Raw genomic sequence first — 20,288 nt, 5'->3', positions numbered from 1 at the left:
GAACACTGCACAGGATAAGGGATATATAAATTGAGACAGAAGTGTGTGGTTTACAAAGTCAGTATTGTAATTGTTTATTTCAAGCAGTTTTCTGGAAGGACATCACGAACAGTTTATATTTTAAGTTTACATGCATGACCTCACTTATAAACACGAGCATGCCACCTTCTGCTGGCAACTAGCCCCCTTTTTCAAGACAGCATGGAACCTCCTTTCAGCTGCCTGAATAGGGCATGTTCAGTGTCCTTAGATTTTCATTCTTAAACGTTTCACAGTTACGTAGTAAATGAGGACAAAATGGTAATTTCAAGATTGCTCGCACGTAACATACCCACCACTGACTCTAGGAATGTTTTTGATGCTCTGTGATCTTTTTGCTTTCAAAAATATGTTGAAGAACCATCACCCCCACGGGGAGATTTTTTGAGAACTGTGGTTCAAGAATTAAGTTTATCATTAAGACTTGGCCCTATACTTGCTTTCACAGCACCAAGTTTCAGCCACAGGGGCTCATCTTTCCAGTAATAATTCCTAACAAATCAAGGTATTTCCTGGCTGTAGAAAAAGAACTCTTGCTTGGCATTCCTGCTCCCCTCACTGATCTGGGTCTGGAAATCCCCTCTTGTAACTTCAGTTGACAGGCATTCTTCACACCTTGTTGTAACTTGTCTGTAACATTCCCCTTAGAGGTAACTCTGCTCTGGTACAAGGGAAAAGTTTTCACATATGCAGGGCTGAGCCTATTGAGTCAGAACTCACAAAAAGCAGTACCTGGGAACACTAGGATTTTTCTAAGCAAATCAAATCAGCATTTCCTTAAATGTGATGACCTACCAACCACTTTATCCTGCCTCTTCTCCTATCCCTCCTCCACCCCACTGCAGAGAACAGTGCAGTTTGCAGCACCCTAAGCTAGCTCCAACCCATGATCCAGCTCGTCCTAACAGCAAAACCGCCTCCCTACTGCCTTCTGTGAATGAGCTGTTTAATTCCTGGTTATATCCAAGGCCACGGTCATACATCCAGCATCACGGAGCAGTTCCCTCGGGCTTTTAAGACATCTTTCTCACAGAAAAAAAGATGTGTTTTGGTTTATCTGAAAGGAAAAAGTTATCTACCTTCCTCCCGCAGAGCAGGCAGAGAAGTGTCCCTGCTGCTAGAGGGTCTCGGAACAGGACAGTGGAGATGCTGAGTTTAACACTACGTAACAGGATAAACAGAACGTGAATTTGAGCACTATGTTGAGTACTGCAGACAAACAGAAAACCCAACAAAAAGCCCACACAAAACCCCACCCACCCCCAAACAAGACACACAATATACCGCAGAAAGAAGCGGAATATCAAGTAATACCTTTCTTGCAAGATGGGGATAAGCAGACATTAGAATCACTCAGAAGTTTGTAGCTGATTAGGATTTAGAAGTATTTGTATGTGTTAAACCATTATCACTTAGTTTCTCTTCAAAGCCAGTCACTTTCACATATAAGTAAATGGGCGTTTTCTGGACTAGTTTTACAACATGGAGGGTGAAGAGGAAGGTAGAAATAATGAACAGAACATAAGCTCTATGCATAGGTTACAGACTTGTTTTCAGCAATGTATTTTTTCCTTTTGCAAATATATGGGTAAATACTGTATCAATTATTATGGGAATTTTCTATGGCAATGAACAAACAACACAGAAAAATAATCAGATACTGTGGCTACTGTACAGCTATGTGGATGAGAACACTGAATGACCAAAGGACAGTAAATTCTCTTAATGCTGTGCAAATTCCAATAAAAACTCACGAAAAGTTGTTTTTTCTTGAGTTTAACTGGAGCTTTATTACTTAAGCTGTGACTTCACAGTCTTCACCTTCAGCAATTTGCAAAGAGGAGGCATACAGGAAAGGTTACAACACTTAATGGAAGGGACTCCCTACTGAACAGGGGGGAACGGGGCAATCCCAAGGCAGAAGAACTGGGAGCGCCAATTTGTTCTCAAGTCTCACGTGAGGACTCCTGGAAAAGGCTGATTACTTGCAAGAAATCAAGGAAATAAGTTTAGGAAGCAGAACCTGGGATTAGAAGTGAGCTGGAACCAGAAAGAGACAAACACCAATGGCAAAATGCAAATAAACCACACAGAGTAAATCCAGACAGAACCCGAACAGTAACAGAGGCCAAATGAATAAATAGTCCCTAGGATTAAACCAGATTTATGCTGCCACTCAGCTTCTTCAACAGACATGTAAAGCTGTAACTGACTGTGGCATGGTGGCTTTAGCCTCTGCTCCCCTGAAGCCACTGTCCAACCAGGTAGAAAAATAAAGGTCTAATTCACTGGAAATTCTTTCATTTACAAAACTAATGGAATAGGGTTTGTTTTCATGCTTCTGTGTCAACTTCCGATTTATCTTCAACTCCGTTCTGCTCCTCTTTCATTTCCGCATCTTCAGTGTGGCTGGTTTGAAGAGTAGCAGCTGACTAAAGAGAGAGACAAATAAAAGACATTCCTTTGTTACACAAAGTTACTAGCGTTTGCAAACAATACCACAAACATTATTTGATTCTTACCACTAGGATACCTGGTCTCCCTGCAAGACTGAATTCAGATATTAGGACCTTCAGCCAAGAGAAACCAAAAAGTTCTTTGCATTATTTCTGCATCTAAGAAACCAGAAGCAGTTTAGACGAGGCTGAGAAATACTACTGGTGTTAGATGGTTCCAATTCATAATGTGGCGTGCACACTCTTGCCACATAACACTTCCTTAAAGTGTTCTCCCACAAACTGAAATTCATTTAGGAAGCTTCTGCACAGACCTGCTTTCATCCTGCTTCAATTTCAACGTGATTCTGTTTCAGCAATTCCCATACCATGCCCCCACCCCAAACCTGGATGAGGCACACTTGGACTGAAGATACCAAGTATCTTTGTCGGGCAACTAGTTTCAGGAAGAGTAACTTCAACTTGACAACAGTCACTCGGATGTCCTCTCTAAGAGTTTAGCTGGAAGAGAATCTAATCTGACAAGGTAGCTGCTCTAAAGGCCCTCTCCTCGCTATATCTTCCAGTCCACATGAAAAGGGGTGGAAAGCAGAGTGCCACTGGTAAGAGTCCGAGGTCAGTTTTTACAATAGGACATAGCCAGCATATCCTGAGCTTACAATAATTTTCAAACACAGTAAAAGGAGGTAGAAATATCTTCTTCTGCTCATCTCAAAAGACAGTCCAATAAAACTTCTATTCCACTTGTCAGCCTAGCACCCTGACCCATCTGTTTTATTATGAGGTTAGATGAGAACCAAACAAGAACAAGGATATAAGAATGCACTGTTGGGGGCACGGAACAGGAGGGCAAAAAGGGGTAGACTCCTCAAACTAGAATGTTACATCAACTTAGCTGCCACAAAAAAAAAACACAGCCAAAGAACATCCAGACATCAAAGGTCAACCTTTCATCCTTAGAAACATTCTGTGAAACACATGAGAGCAAAGTCTCCTCTCCACAGAAAATCTGTTAGCTAGCAATCCTGGGCTTAAGGTAAGGTGATAAACATCCTGACCTTTAAGAAAAAAAGAAGGAAAAAAAATATCACACTTTACATATGTGAACTATTCGAATTCATGAAAAGAACTACTGGTGCAAGTGTGGCTGTCAAACTTCAATGGACTGTAAGACATGCAGATGTCAGGAATTTCAGAACTATAGGCAGCTTGAACTGCCTTAGCAATCAGAAGTCATTTGATAAACAAACCTCTACTCCAGAACTCTTAAACTTCTCCCACCACCACAGAGAAGCTGTTGGAGCTACAGTAAAGCAACATGATAAATGAATTAACAGGAAAATATGTTTTCTTGCAAGAAAAATCCCCAAGACTGACCTGGGGAGTAAGTGTCCTTTGTTTATAGTTCCCTGTTCCACCAATCTTTTTTCATATAAAACCACATCAATTTCAAGTAGGCCAGATGGCTCCAAGAAAAAACTATGTAAACACATGCATATTCCCAAGATAATCTAACTATTGAAAAGAATGAACCAGACCAATGGCATCTGGGCCTGTATCAGGAATAGCCATGGCCAGCAGGGACAGGGAAGTGATTGTCCCCCTGTACTCAGCACTGGTGAGGCCACACCTCAATTACTGTGTTCAGTTTTGGGCCCCTCACTGAAAGACAGACATTGAGGTCCTGGAATGTGTCCAAAGAAGGGCAACAAGGCTGGTGAAAAGTCTGGAGCACAGATCTTATGAGGAGCAATTGAGGGAACTGCAGTAGTTTAGTCTGGAGAAAAGGAGGCTCAGGGGAGACCTCATTGCTCTCTACAGCTACCTGACAGCAGGTTGTAGCGAGGTGGGTGTGGGTCTCTTCTCCCAAGTAACAAGCGATAGAACAAGAGGAAACTGCCTCGAGTTGCCCCAGGGGAGGTTTAAATTGGATATTAGGAAAAATTTCTTCACCAAAAGGGTTGTCAAGCATTGGAACAGGCTGCCCAGGGAAGTGGTTGAGCCACCATCCCTAGAAGTACTTAAAAGACATGTACATGTGGTGCTCAGGAACATGGTTTAGTGGTGGACTTGGCAGTGCTAGGTTAATGGTTGGACTCCATGATTTTAAAGGTCTTTCCAACCTAAACGATTCTATGACTCTACAAGATGATTCTGTCTGAAGTAGATTGGAAAACTGGAACTATGTGCCATGTCTTTGCAGTGTCCCAGTCTGCAACACAAACACTGTGAGTCTGCCTCTTGCCAAGAATACGGCTCTACCAACTGTCTGTCTTAGGGGCTGAGGAGTACATTTTGAAAAGCCTGAAGGCAGCCGTTTTGTATTTTTAATGGGTATAGCTTGTTTCAGCAATACACTCTTCCTCTCTCAACAGCAGATCTTGCTGTGTCCCACACTTAGGGGAGGAAGCCAGATTCCTAGCAGCTGTACTAGCTGAAAGGAACCTGTGCAGCAGAACCTGCAATTTCAAAAGTGAAGATGCCCAACAGTGAAATCATTCTAGTTTAGTTGCTGTATCTTCACCTTCCTGAGATTTTTCATTAAAACCTACCAAAAATTAGTGTGCTGCATGGCTATATCTGACAATGTCTAAAAGGACAGAATACTTTCTTCCAGGCTCCAATAAGCAAGGACTGTTGACATCAGGCTGCTTTAGTAAGATACATAAATACATGGACCATGACACTTTCCTTGCAGAATCACTGGGGAATGTCTGTGTTTATGTGCGTGTTTACACTCCTCCCCGAGAAGCAGAACCAAATCCACAGAACTACTGCTACTCTTTGAAGAGAAAAAAAAACAAACAACAAACCCACAACAGAAAAGCTACGAACAGAACAGCTTGCCCACCCAACCATCCAGTTTGGGGCGATTACCCTATGCTTACTACATGACTACTTTAACAGAGTAAGAGATGAAGGGTTGAATACATCTCCCACTGTCTCTGGAAGATAAATTATTTCAGATCTATCTCATTTTGAAAGATTGGGGTGGGAGGAAAAAGAGAGGTTTGCAAGTGTTTCATGTAGCAAATTGTCAGCTGACAGCTGAGATGTCTGAACTGTCAGGATAGACTCATCTGAGGACAGTGGGCCCCTGGACAGACTCACTGACAGAGTTAACTGCAGGAAGTTGACATACCAGTATTTGACAATTTTTTCAGATTCTCCATTGCACATTCTGCAAAGGTGGACAAAGATCAGTCAAAATAACCCCACAAGATGCCAGCTTCTGCACTCCCCAGTGTTACTGAGAAAATCTGAGTCTGATATAAATCTCAGCTTTATCTTGGAAGTTACAGGTTTACGCAGTCTTTCTGGACCATCAGATTTAAGGAAAACAGAACGTTTTCTTAGGATATGTGATTCTCACCAGCAGTTTCTTGCTAGCTGATACAACCTTGTTATAACCCATTTTCAAATATTGCAGTTAACTGAACTAGTATTTACTAAGATTCTAGTGAAGCTTAGTAGGAAAACCACCCATACAGTAGAATAATGAATCTTCTGACAGTCTCAATTCTGGCACTTCATAATCAATCTGTGACATTTGAGATGGAGAGCATCAACCACATCTTGATGTCTCCATGAGAAGCAAGATGGTGCTCAGCACCATCCGTACAACACGTAAGGTCTCAGTAGCCGGGCCATCCAAGCACCAGAACAGACCCTTTAAAACAATCAGTTCAAGGACAATAGGCACTTTTTTCAGTTCTTGTACATTATCATATTTGCATCTCATCACTTCAGGTGCTTTCTGTTTAACACTGGTCTGTTGCAAAATCGGTTGAAGTAAGTAAAAGCATTCTGTGCTATGCTTGGTACTGCTAGTTGTCTTGCTCAAACAAGATGGCCTAATTATTTTGACTGTTGGCCATTTCCATTTCCCCCCAGAGGATGCCACTTAAGAGTGTTCTCCCACTATATTTATCTGTACTAAGTAGTAAGTAGAATACCTAAAGCACTATTCCTTGTCTAACATGTGACACCACCTCTTGTAGTCTTCTGGAGTAGCTTTACTTACCTTTAAGTCTTTGTCTGCAAGCCTTTGGAACATGTTGGCATACATCTTTTTCTCTTTCTCATGCTGCTCCCGTATTTTTTGTTGACAAGTTACCAGTTGCACTTTGGCAGCTTTGTTACTTGGATAAAGTTGTATCACTTTCTGGAAATCTCCACGGGCCAATTCAAAGTCATTGACAGCCAAGTGCGCCTCTCCACGCCGGAAGAGGCCTTTTTCATTGTTGCTATCCAGTTCAAGTGCCTGCATTAAAAAGACAAACAAAACCACATTCAAGAATAATTTTTTTTTTTAATTAAAGTAAGATGCAGTCAAACACCGGAGACTGCTAGAACTGTACCCCTTCTGATGCAGATCTATGAGTCTTGTCAGGGCTTACTAATAAGGCGAATAGAAGTACAAGAAGAGGACTGAATATCGTAGACTATTTGACAGAGAAACTGCAAGTCTAAGATTTAGTCCTAGCTCTATTCCAGCTTTTAGACAGACCTTTGCCAACATGACTACCTTCATGACATCTCAAGTGTTTCTAATTTCTAAATACTTGAATATTCTCAGTGTAGCAGTGAGTTAGTAAAAGATATTCAGAGGACAATAATTATGAAAATAACCTGTTGGGTATTTTTACATTGTGTATTCAGTACTACCCAACTGCCAGCTGATAAGACAGACCAAACACCACATGGTGTGGTATCCCTCAAATCGTTAAAGCAAGAGATAAACTGTCAAGATTACTTGTGCAGCTTAAGAATAAATAAAGCCTTACTACCTTGTTGCAGTTCTCCAAAGCTTGGGAGTATTCCTTCAGCTTGAGATGGCACATAGCTAGATTAAGGTGGGCAGCAAGCCTCAAGCTTTTGGCTTTTGTATCCTCCTCATCAGAGAGTCCTGATTCATGCTCCAGCCATGACACAATCTTCTTGTACTGTAATGCTGCCCGTTTGTATTTCCCCTCCTGTAAACAAGGAAGGTCAATTATCACACAGCTCACAGTAACTTTGCTCTCTCTCTTGCCCCTTCTGCTTACCTTGAGCAATAGATCTGAAAAAAATAATTCAATCAGAAAATAACTTCTATCATCAAAAATACACTACTTCTGAAAGCCATTCCTGCATAGGATCAGCAAATCTTTAGGAATACCTACTAGTTTCCCCATTGAGGCTAGGTGTATAGGCCAGCATTGGTACTTCACTCTCAACTCCCACCTTGTATTCAACTTTTGATACAAAACAAGGCAGATGGGGCACTTTCAAAACAGCACAACTATTGCTCTGTCATGAAGATAATGGAAATTCTGCCTTAAGCCAGTCAAATTGTTTGAAACACACAAATTGTTTGTCCACACATCCCTACCCAAATGAATGTTGTTTGTTCACAGCACTATCCCACAGCAGGAACTGTGACCTCGCTGCTATTCAGTGTATGCCCCACGGTTATCTGTAGGTACAGCAAACAGCTCTGACAGAGAGAACTAACTCCCTGTTGAGTTAGTTCTTTGGATATTCCAACTCTGAGGCTTTCTTTTTTAAGACACCCTCCCCTCCAGTTCTCTCTGTAAAAAAAATTAAAAAAAAAAAAAAAATCAGAGAATAGCATGACCACCACTCTGAAATGACAGCAGCTGCAATCATCATTATCAGCTCACAACATGGAATAAGAAATGCTATTATTATTTGGAGACTGTAATTTACCTTGAAGTACTGAGTGCCCCTCTCCTTCACAATGCAGCTTTGTTCCAGCTTCTCATCTGTGTTCATTTCCCAAGACTCCTTAGCCTACCCAAACAGGAACAGTTCAAGTCAGTGATACAATTCCAGGGGAAGCCAAGTGGCTATGCTGCTTCCCACTAACAGTATGGTAGAGACAGGTTTGCAAAGCAGACTTTTGCGCTACTGATAACTAGGCTAGAGCAGGAGAGACACTGACAGTAACAGACAGGGATACAGTAAGAACAAGGACAATCTCAGCCAAGAGCTCCCAGCCTGTCATCATCTCTGACAACAGTGGCTTCCCTATTTCAGATCAACGTTCAAGGATTCCATCGTCCTTATTTAAGCTGCACTCATACTTCTTCCCCCACCTCCCAATCTCTTTGGGACTTCATCTCTCATTCCTACCTTTTCAAAGCTTTTGAGTTTCACTTCATACTGTAGCTCTGCATCTGGAGGGATCTGAAATTTCTCCTTCCCAGCACTTCCAAAACCATAGCTATAAGGGGAAGAAAAGAAGAGTTCCAAAACTATCCAGCCAAACATATTTGCTACGTAGGAAACTGGAGGCAAAAACCCCATGAAAATCTGGGATGCCTACACAGCATTATTACAAGACATAAAGGCTTGAATTCTGGGAACTACCCTAAAATTAGGAGGCACAGGCTAGAAGGAAGCTGGAGAAACCTGGGGTTAATTTTGTTAATCTCTAGGCTATCAGTTCTATTTTTTTTTTTTTTTTAAGCTTATGTGAAGGAAAAGCAAGTTCTCTCCATCAAAAAAACCCACCCCAAACTTTGAAGTTACACACATCTTGCTTTACATTCACGGTCTTAGACTGACCGGTTCCTTCAGAGCTCCTGTATTTTAGTACTATTCTCAGAAAAGCAAAGATGACGATATATAGAGCAAATAAGTGAACAGCTGTACACTTAACATACCACCTATCAGCTGATAAACAGTAAATGCCTATAGAAAGGTTCTGTGCTGCAACTCCAAAAGAAGAAGCTGCACATGAGCAGGAAAACCCGCAAGATCAGATTGCTTTGCTTTTCTTCTCCCATCAGGTTCAATTCCAGTTTAAAAGATTTAAAATAAAAATGGAAATGAATTAAAGCTTGATGGAAGCAATCAGTGAAAACTCCCCTTGTTTCAAATGTGTTCGCACTGTAAGAGAAAATTCTACTTATCCAAGACTGTTTAAGCTTACAATATTGTGCAGTCATACATCTCAGTCAGTTGTTCTTAGTCTCAGGGAGTTCTCATCATGGTCCAAGTTTGGATATAACTTTGCCTAAGAAGGCTTTGAAGGTCTTTTTCCAAAAGGGTTTCAGAACACCAGTGAACCATTTTCTACTGACAAAGGATTTCTGATACTCTTTACTAACTATATCACCTAAGGACTAGCTATCTGGTCGCACTGGACTGCTCAGAAGGCTCATCAGCTCTTTTCCCATTCTGAGGCTGTTCTTCAGGTATCTTTATATGCACTGCTGTACTGTAAAGTACTGTTAAGAGGGACCAAAAAATAGTAAGTTAGAGAGCAACAATATTTTTCTTAATATTCACCAAAATCAACACTATAGAGACTTAAGTAAATTTCTCTAGGGAGTGCTACTACTTCACAACCAAATGGCATACATCAAACTTTCAGGGCTTGTGAAGTTTTTACTACAGCACTGATAAAAACTGAAAGGGATTATAACAAAACACTTCATTCTTGTCATATGCTTAGTATAAACCCTTCAAGTATCAAAAGATCTGAAAGAGCATACTTCGGTTTGAGATAGAACACAGATTCCTCAGATTTCTCCATTTTTTGAATTGCTTTCTCCAGACCATGAGGAAGATCATAGTTGTCACCTTCTCCGATCTCAAACCGCAATTCTCGCCTGTCAAAAACACGATCTCCGTATCGCCCTTCAAACTGGACTGGTAACAAAAAACAGAACAACCCAGAGAAAAATCAGAAGGTATCTATGTATAGTACAGGGCAAGTAGCACAGATAACACAGGGAGACAAAGCCTCCTCCTTAAACAGTCTTTTCTCTTTTAACAGTTGCCTACGCATGGCGGCTACTGGCAGCAAATAGAACTTCTGCTGCTAAACTTAATAAACCCTTCTTTGTTCATCTGTTGTTGGAGTGGGAAAAAACCCAACAAAAACCAAACAAGTGCCAGAACTACCTCCCCTCTTCTTCCTCAGTAAATGGAAATACTTTATTCCTCATCTATCTTTTGTGATCAGATAAGCATTTCATCAGATTCAGTATCTCTGGAGAACACAGTTGCTGCTGGACAATGTAAACCTCTCCAGAAATAACCTAGAGTAAACTTTTATTCTGTTAAGTTACTTAGTAAAGGAAGGAGAAGACATGTATTCCCCTCTCTCAGGGCAAGGAGTTGTAGATTGAGGAAAAAGGTTCTGCCCTCCCACATGGTAAACCCATGTACAATTTGTGTAATGTACTCACTCTCTACAAGTGCACCCTCATTGGGCTTGGAGTAGCCTTCCCCCTTTTTACGGATTCTTCGGATGATGCCACCGTCTTCATCATCAGTGAGGTCCTCCCCCTTGAACTCAAAAAGTTCTATCTGTGGAAGGAAGAAAAGCCTCGCATTTATTCTCATCACATCAATTCAGTAACTCACAGAATTTGTTCTCCAGAGATCTTTGAAAATACAGCTGTTCAGGAAGCCACCATCTTAACGTCCTGTAAGATATTAGATAGCCAAGGCTATGAAGGTGCTGTATTCACTAGATACTGGATGGAAACCCACTGAAGAGCTTCAGATTATATTCAGGCCTTTACAGCTTTTTTTGTCCAACAGTCTTGGTCTCCAATACTACAAATTAAATCCTTTAACTGAAAGGACTGTGAACCTGGCTTCTGAATAAAGCTTACATTAGCCACAATGCTTAGGGACTACTGCAAAAAAAGACTATTGACTTCTTTAACAGTATTTTTGCCAAAGTCTGCAGGCAAAAGCATGGATAGTGGGTTTGGGGCTTGATGTTTTGTTTACTGGGTTTGGGTGGGGTTTTTTTTGTTTTGAGGGAAAATACCTTTTGATTACATTAAGCCAGGAAGAATTTGCTCTCAGCTGCCACTTTGCAGTGCTACCACACTCTTCAGCAGCTGTCACATCCTCTTACTCTACCATCAAGTAGAATCACCGGTAGTGTCACTGCATCCAAGGGCCAGAGAGGTTTGTAAGTAATGCAAGGACAGAAGTAGCAGGAAAATTAATTATAAAAATACAATCCTTATCCGATTAAATTGATCTGAATTTGATCATAGGTGGAATGAAGGGTATAAAGTGCTTGGAACGGAGTCCAAAGCGATCCCAAATGCTTATCCTGCAATATTAAGTCTAGAGTACATTTTCAGACTTTGGCTATTCCCCACCTGTTTCTTCAGCCTCCTACTCTTGTGCCACAGGACAAGAGTTTCAAAACTTCTGGGTCACTCTCCTTTCCTGCCTGAACAGAGTTAGTGTTGTCTTTTTAGTCTTGTTATGTTTTCCCCTCTAGTCTTGCCTTACTGTTGTGTATTGTGGGATCATTTCAGAAAAAAATTATTTCCAGAAGAATGATAAAACAACAAAACCATGATCTGGCCCACCTTTAATCTAAAAATCATTGTTGCAACAAACTGTTTAGAATTTTTAAGAGCTGGTGTTAATGTAGGAGATAACTACCCAGTCTGAATCTTCGCATGCCCTCTCAAGTCTCTAAGGCAAATCATAGTTTGAAGTGGGAGTATCATGACCAGATGGAAAAATAACTAGTCACAAAAGAAATTTGTTGTTGCTGCTATGAAATTAAGAAAAAAAAAAATTTTGCTATCCTATGTTTGAGTAAAACAATAGTAAAAACAGCATAAAAGAGCAAGCCATTATAATCGTTGTTTAGACTAAGTACTTCATTAAAAAAAAAAGTTCAGGGCTAATGCTATGGATGTTCATGACACTGGACTTAAGATACCTGGAATGCAAAAGGAACATACAACGAGTACTTCCACTTTGTATTTTGATGGATACCTAATAACAAATTGTATCATGGCCTTTCTCTTCAGTCTGTCTGAAACATGCTAAGTCATTCCAGAACATCCCACTGATGACCATACAGGTTTCACCATTTTTTTTATTATTATTGTTTTTTAACCTTAACAGTATTCTATGGAAGAATCTACTTATTCTTATTGCTCAGCAAAAGCAATCATGAGGAAGGAAAAGAAAAAAAAAAAAAAACACCAAAAAAACCAAAAACCCAAACTAGAAGACATTCATTATTTCAGGTCATAACCAAATGCTGATGTGGTAATGACAGAGCTACAAAATCTTTTAACATTTTAGAGGGTCTTTTTTAGAGTCCTTAGTTTTAAAGGGTCCTTTTTTAAGGTAATTCATACAAAATTTTGATATGGTGATTGTACGTGCAAAGGAACCATGCTGACATTGGTTTAATAAAATGAAACACAGGAGCAAGACTAAAGAAAGTGAAAACTTAAGAGAGCTTATTTATTGTAGCCAGTCATCTGCAGGCCATTTTCTTAGGGAAGCACAAAACCTTCATAGGCAGCTTCAGTGCTTTTCCTTCTCCCTTTCCTCCTCTAACATTACTGCTCAGGCAGGCATCAGGGGATATAAAGGGTCATGAATGAAACACTATTTTTACCTAAACAGTACCTAGAAGATGGAGAGGTCAGACTGGCATCATTAAGAAAAACCTAGTGGGAAGTGAATAATCTGGATGACTGTATCAGACTCAGTAGTACTCTGATGAAACAAATCCCATCTTGCAGTTAGTGATTTTATTTATCAAAATTAGGTATTATCTCTTGTTGCAGGACAATGATGTAGCATCCTGTGTACTAGTGCTAAGCCCTTAAGAATGCCTTGTTATGCTGCTGAGGTAGAAGGTCTGAGCACATTGAGACACTGCACATGGACAGTAAAAAGCAGAGAAGCTGAACATCTTCAGTAATTGCTACACTGCAGTTCTGTTTGTTCTTCCTTTCCCTCAAGCAAAATGAAGTGAGTGGGAAAAAGTAGAGGGGTAGGGGGAGAAAAAAAATATAATTGCAGAGTTTGCATTGAATCATCAGGTCAGAACACCATAAATATGTGTGTTTTCATCTCCCCCTTCAATCCTGCCCTATATTACACTTAGTATCACCTGCATTTGTGCAAAGCACACAGCATTCCAGCATACGTAGTTTGATCAATATAAGCAAGTCATGAGCGTCTTCAAATTTATGTATTAAAAAGTGCTGTTTAAGAACAGTTTTAAAAGATACTATTTTTCAACAGTCAACTGCAGAAATAATGGCATTAATTTTGATGTACTTGAAATGAGTAAGTTCTCGTCCCTTAGTGGCTTGGGATACTACCTCCTGGCAGTATTTTTGGAATCCTTCCGCACAAAATACATCTTTTATGGTATTACAAGTTCCTGGAAAAAAGAAATGCAAATACACTATCCAAACGTAATACAAATACAATATCCAACTATGTTTAATTTACCCTTCTTAACAGATGCTCATTGTTTCCATTAAAATCTAAATAGGCTTTCAGCCCCTACTCCCTGAGAGCTGTTTTTACCTGTTTCAGCATTCTGAGCAACCATTCTCATTACTGAAATAACACACAAGAGACAGCTGCTATTTCCACTACCTTTTGGGAAGGGGAGGGGTGGGGAGATGCCTTAAAGGTCACCAGGAAACAAACTCTGTCCTCTGCTGCTGAGGTTAAGAAATACCCATGCTAATCAGCTCTATGCTCACCAAGACATGCAGTTCACCTCCGAGGAGACCAACTGTCCATGTGAATTGTAAAACTAGCGTTACCCAGACACCAAACTCAAGACTGCTCAATCTGTCATAGGGACCAAGTGTGTACGAATGACTTTCTATGACGATAAGATTCATCAGTGTAGGCTGGATCCACAGACAGACTTTGGTAATCAACAAGCAACCTGAATCCAAACTGTTCCTGTAGTGCTTTAAGGTTTATTAAAATTCTCAGCTCTACAGAAAACAGAATTCGTATTTGCAGGGCTGTTCAAATACACTTTATATTCTAGCAGTTTATATGGGGTAATTATCTCTTCTCCTCCAAATAGCTCACAATAGATGATGTTAATGTTGCAAAGAAAACAAAAAAGTATGAAATATGTATTACTGAGGACATTAATTGCTTCTTCTGTTGCTGAAAACTTCATAATGTTTAACAAGTATCATTACTTTTAGTCCTATGAAGTGGAAGGAGGATTAAAGATTTTTTTTCAGCAGCTTCAGAGTCTGCCACTGAGACAGTCCACCCTCCCAACCTGCACTCTCCTACAGTGAATCATTCCCTAACTAAAACTATGAACACTGGAAAACGTTCAAGTGTTTTAAAAACTCCAAAATAAGGGAACCTGAGCCACTGTAGATCAGTAGCAGCCAGACTAGAACATTATGCTTTGCCAACACTACCCTAATTGACCATATTTTTCTCTTTAGAAAAACCTAACATTCCTGTTTTGGAAGGCTATTACATCACACATTTTCTACAGTGAAATATGGTTTTTTGTTTATTTTTCAAGCGTACAGTTTTAGTGACTGTCTCTCACTTACCTCAAAAATCAGTGTAGCGTTGGGAGGTATCTTTGGGGGGCTCCCAGCTGAGCCATAGGCATATTCTGGTTTACATGTAATCCGACAGATTTCACCAACCTTCATAGTCGCCACAGCAATGTCCCATGCTTTGATCACCTCACCTATGCAAGTCAAATTTCAATCACATGATTGCGAGGCATACGTGAAAGGCATGACTGGCTGTGAAACTGAGCATCATCATTTTTAGTATACAAAAGCTGAGATGGAACAGAAATACTAGAAGACTTGTGCTCACTCCAATTTATGTACATCAGTTTTAATCCTAATTAAATTATAAAGTTACTTGGGGATCCAAGTTTAGCTAAATTTCTTCATTCTAGGTGTAGTGGTTCTTTTTCTCCCCTTACTTCCTCACCTACAGAGAATACAAGTCATCTGAACACAGACACGGGCTGAAGTGCACAATCTCAAGTGCGAGGAAATAACAATAAACTCTTCGAAGAGGAAGGTCTTAGGGTGAGAGATTGCAGGCTCATATTTTGAAAACAATCCAGAACAACAGCCTTTTCTCTCTGTACTTTATCAGTTGGCAAAGACCAGCACGAGTGGTAACTAGAAGTTACATGCACTTGTAACAGAAAGGGGGAGTAAAGCAGCAGAAGTAGTATTCCTTCTAAAGCCAAAACTGAAGTGGGAACCTCAAGTAACAAAATCCTATCTCCTACTCAAGCTCTCCTACTTGCTGCTTCTTTCAACACACTCAAGCAGCCTTTCTATTACTCTTGTATTAATACGTACGCTTCATATCATCTCAAATTTCAGTACACTGCGGAATTTATCTCCCAAATAAAAAAGCAGCAGGTAAGAAACTGCCAGGAAAAGCTCAGACTGAATAACAAGAGTCGCTGGAACAAGGATGTTTGGATTCATGCATTCAAAAAATGAAGCTTTTTGATAACGAAGGGATGCACTACTTCAAGACTTCATATTTGGGTTAATTTGGGCACTTAAGGAAAAAGGGAGTACGTTTCATCATGCTGCAGCTGACAGCTGCCCCATGCACCCTGTCCCAGTATCTGGTCACAATTAAGTACTCCTGAATTCAAGTCTGCCAAAAAAACAATCAACAAAATGCTCATTCTGGCTATTTAACTACCATTTATTACTATGCTTCGGGGCAAACTGGCACCCTGGAGTGCTTTGTCTGAGGCCTGTGAATTCTTGAGCAGGCCTCATCAAGGGGCTACAGAGTTTTCTCATTCACAAGAATCTCAAAGCCGTTCTGGTTCCGACTGGGCCGTTCTACCAGAACAAACCTTAAGCTCCAAACTCAAGTTAAAATAGCAACTTTAACATGCAAAGGAGCCACACAGCAAGGAAATCCCACCTCAATTAAATGATCAATACCAAACACAAAATATTACCTTTCCCCAAGTCAAATGAAAATTTATCTCTCCTGTCCAGACTGGAGTCGAATTTAGTGCCATCAAGAAGCCATCCTGTGTAATGGACGGTCACTTTATCACCAATCATCGGAGACTCCGTCCCACTGCCTTCTCTCTTGACAACCTGAGAAAAAAACCAGTAAGCAACATTAAGATGATGAAAACGAAGTCTGCCTATTGGACATTAACTCCATTTACTTAGATGCATGCATTATCATCTTCAGTAGCTAAAGGATTTGCAGGTTTACTTCAGTTACCTGGAAATGAACTGACTGTTCTGTCTACAGATTAGCAGTGTTGCAAATGCAGGAACCTCAAGATGGCTCTGCTGTGATACAAGAACTTAACTGGCAACAGTTGGCACCAGCTGACAAATCTCTGCATCTATAGTTAGCAATGTCACTTACCTTTCCTCAACAAGATTTTAAATGTTCTTGAAACTTCATCAGGTAAAGCACTAGGCAGGGCTTTTTTTCCTTTATTGAAGTACCTTCCTCACAACCACTCTATCATTACCCCCGAGTTCAGTGTTTAAGGCAAAGCATTTAAACAAGGTAACAAGCTGGTTCTTTCCATGCCAAGTGTATTCTAACATGTATTCTGAGATTACTCAAGTTAAACCACAGTTTAACAGAGGTTAACAGATTCTCACCCCAATGCAGGTTAGTTCTAGCAGCCAACACAGTAACACTTAAGAATTATTATACTGTATTAATTTTATCACCCCACAACTCTGACACAGATTGCCAGCACCCCGATTTCACATACAGCTGCAAGGATTTGATTTTCTTCTCAAGAGGTTCCCCAGCCTAGCTAGCAATACCAGTATCAACTAAATCTACACTATACAAAAAGCAAGATTGGCCAATCTCTCTGAAAAAATTCACTTGAAATGTATATAGAGAATACTGACATATCTCATAGGGCAAGGATATGAAGCCCTGCCCATAACAGGATTCCAAAGTTCAAATTTGAGTTGTTTCCAGTCCTGATTGGAGTATCTAGCTCCAAGCCAAAGTTCTGCATTATTTTAGCTAGTCAAAAGGGAACCAACAGAGGACCCTATTTGCTTGCACCTACAGACGTGGAAAACGTAGTGAAGCATTTATTCAAGGGCAGTTACACAGAACTATGGATTGGTGCTCCTCCTTTAACAAAAAGCTATAAAAATGTCATGCTCCTATACCAATCACGTTTTTCACCGAAGGAAGCAGACCCTTGGAAGTCTCCTTCCCAAATTTTAACTTCTTGCAACCAGCCACTGTCAATCTCCCACTTTGCCTCCCACCATCCCTGCAACTAACTATACCACTGAAATGCCAGCACCCTCCACTCAAAGCTGAGGCAATGCGGACAGCCTCTGTCAGACTCTTAACAAGCTGAAAGCACCTCACTGGATGCATAAAAGAGGGGGGGAAAAAAACAGAAAAAAATACTACCTGATCAGTTTCCTAGGGAGAGAATGCAGAGTGTGAAAAGGGATGCCTGACATCACAGAGCACACCATCCCCTTACCCTGCACCACCTCGGTGCTACAGCAGATATTAGCATTACAGAACTAATCTATTGATTTCTCCCCCAAGGAAAGCAAAAATTCAAGCAACCATTCTCACAGAGATCAGGGAATGGAGACATATGAAGATAATGTGAATCTGGTAATCAACCTAAACTACTTCATGCCTAGATAGATATATACTAAAAAAAGTGGATCCAAACTAGAAATTTCAAAGCAGCTAATCTGAAGTCACTTTGAAATAATAACTGCATTTAATGGAAATTTACTAAGCTTTTCCAAATGCCATATTCTTGTAGTGTCATACCAAGTTATCTCACACGAAAATAATTACGATCTCATTTTCAATATTTATACAATATTATTACTATTATTTTGCATTTAAGACACTCGAGTTTCACTTTTTTCATATACTCAATATGGCAACCCTATATTCCGTAAGGTTTACATTTCCCTTTCAGATGGAGAAACCTGATTTTTCTGTTCATAATGACTGCAAGCATTTCTATTTCTGAACTTAAATACTTACAACAGAAATAGTGCAAGCACATTCAGCAATACCAGGTGAAAACCTCTGGATACTATTCTGATATAAAGCTAATGAACAAATAAAAAACTGCCTCGGATCAGTGCAATGATACCAGTACAAAATTGGTGTAGGTTAGTTCAGAGTTAGACCCTTGATTTCAATTGGGTGTATTCTGCACTGTGGCAATTACTAGAAAAATAAAATTCATGAAGGCTGGACTTCATGACCTTTACAGTCTTTTGCCTTATCAATTCACAATCTCACCTTTTTTGAGGTTTTCACAATGTCAGTTCTTTTGCCAGTATTTTCTCCCCTGCCTTTAAAAAAATTAGAAAAAAAACAAAAGCAAAAACCACCTACTGCTTCTCCCATCATCAAGAGGTGGGCACTGCATGGAGTGGGCAGACACTCGCTGCCTTTTACCAGGCTCAGGGATCTGATGCAGGAGACTGCAGACAGCTTCCATGCGGATGAGAACCCTGACCTGATACCGTGCTACGTGCAAAAAAAAAAAAAATAGAAACTCTCGCCAAAGCACGGTGGCAGGAAATACGGGAAGGCAGAGTATCAAGGCCAACCACACATCTTCGATCTGGTCCCCGATACCCCTCCTGAACTGGAGACACTGCCTCTATGACAAACCCAGAAGGCTCTAAAGGTTAAAACCAAACCCAGAAAGCTCTAAAGGTTAAAACCAGAATTTTGTCTTTGCTGTCGTGCCGCTTTTCTTCTTCCACACACCGTAACTCTGAAATTTCACTGTGATTAAAAAAACGCACCCAGTGATTGTTAAACCTTTTAAGAGAGACTAAAGAAGTTTCTAGAGATGTGGAAATAGGAAATATCTGACAGAGGAAGTCAGCGCAACTCCCCCTCACGGTATAAATTCTGCTCCCCGTATCAACCCACTTCCCAGCACGAGGGAAAGAAGCCAGCAGCCCGGCGCAGCCCGCGGGCGCAGCCCCCCCCGCCCCGCCGCGGCGGAGCCCCCGGGCCGCCTTCCCGGCTGCCGCGCCGGGGCGCGTTCGCACCAGGCCCACGCGTGCAACGGCACCATCTCGGCTCCGAGAGGCTGCTCGCACCAAGATGGAGAAGCCTCGCTCCCAGAGCCTCAAAAGACGGGCAGGAGCAGGCAGCGCGGCACCGCTCCGCGCCACCCACCACCCCCTACGACACACTCGCACCCCGCCGAGGCACCATCTTTAATTCCCAGCCCCCGAACACGTGCTGAGGGACGGACGCGGACACCCCCCCCCCCCGCTCCCCCCCAAAACAAGCCGTGCGGGCGGAGAGCCCACCCCAGCCGCGGGGAACGGCCCGAGGGCGGCGGGAAGCGCCTCTCCCGCCGCAGCCCCCCACCCGCGACCGCGGGGTTCCCGGCGGGGGGAAGGGAGCGGCGAGCTGCCGCCGCGTGGGAGCTCCCGCGGGCGCGCAGCCGCAGCGCCCTCGCCGCCGCTGCTAATATTTAATCGGCCGGGCAGCCCGGTAACGGCCATGTCCCCCTTCCCCTCAGCGGGAAAACCGGGCCCCGGCGGGGGTAAGGCGCCGCGGGGAGCGCCCGCAGGCGAGGAGACACCCCCCACCGCTTCCCCACCGCCCTCCCGGTCAGCGCGGGGTGTGCGGGGACGGGGAGCGGCCGCCCTGCCGCCCGGTACCTTGAGGACGCCCTCATCGCGCTTGGGGGTGATGTCCGCCCCTTCCAAGGGAGCCCCGTCCGCTTTCATCTCCTCCGCCGTCATCCCGCCTGCCGCTGCCACCGCTGCGCAGGGAAGAGCCGCCTCACCGGGTCGGGGTCGGCACCAGCCTCCCGCCGGGCTGGGGGTAGCGGCTGGCTGCGCCTCCGGCTCCGAGCAGCGGGGGCGGGCACCGCGCACCTCCTGCCTGCGCTGCAGCGCCGGCCCCCGGGCGGCGGGGAGGAGGGAGGGGAGGGGAGCGGAGAGGGAGGGACCGACCGAGAAGTTTCTAGAGAGG

At 42.2% G+C, this 20,288-nt stretch overlaps 1 protein-coding gene across 1 annotated transcript; it reads right to left on the bottom strand.

Moving 5' to 3' along the window:
* Positions 1–46: 46 nt before the first annotated feature.
* Positions 47–20,216, bottom strand: FKBP4 (FKBP prolyl isomerase 4). Its single transcript, XM_074825789.1, has 10 exons — positions 19,973–20,216; positions 16,255–16,399; positions 14,849–14,991; positions 10,700–10,820; positions 10,001–10,157; positions 8,634–8,724; positions 8,208–8,291; positions 7,286–7,471; positions 6,520–6,759; positions 47–2,471 (listed from the first exon to the last, which is right to left on the bottom strand). The coding sequence occupies exons 1-10, from the start codon at positions 20,054–20,056 to the stop codon at positions 2,373–2,375; spliced, it is 1,350 nt and encodes a 449-aa protein (XP_074681890.1). The 5' UTR covers positions 20,057–20,216; the 3' UTR covers positions 47–2,372.
* Between the last annotated feature and the right edge of the window lie 72 nt (positions 20,217–20,288).

The sequence above is a fragment of the Strix aluco genome, chromosome 5 (assembly GCF_031877795.1).
Source record: "Strix aluco isolate bStrAlu1 chromosome 5, bStrAlu1.hap1, whole genome shotgun sequence".
Classification (NCBI taxonomy): Eukaryota; Metazoa; Chordata; class Aves; order Strigiformes; family Strigidae; genus Strix; species Strix aluco.
Note: the sequence above shows the minus strand (reverse complement) of the source record. Positions and strands in the feature narration are given on the sequence as shown.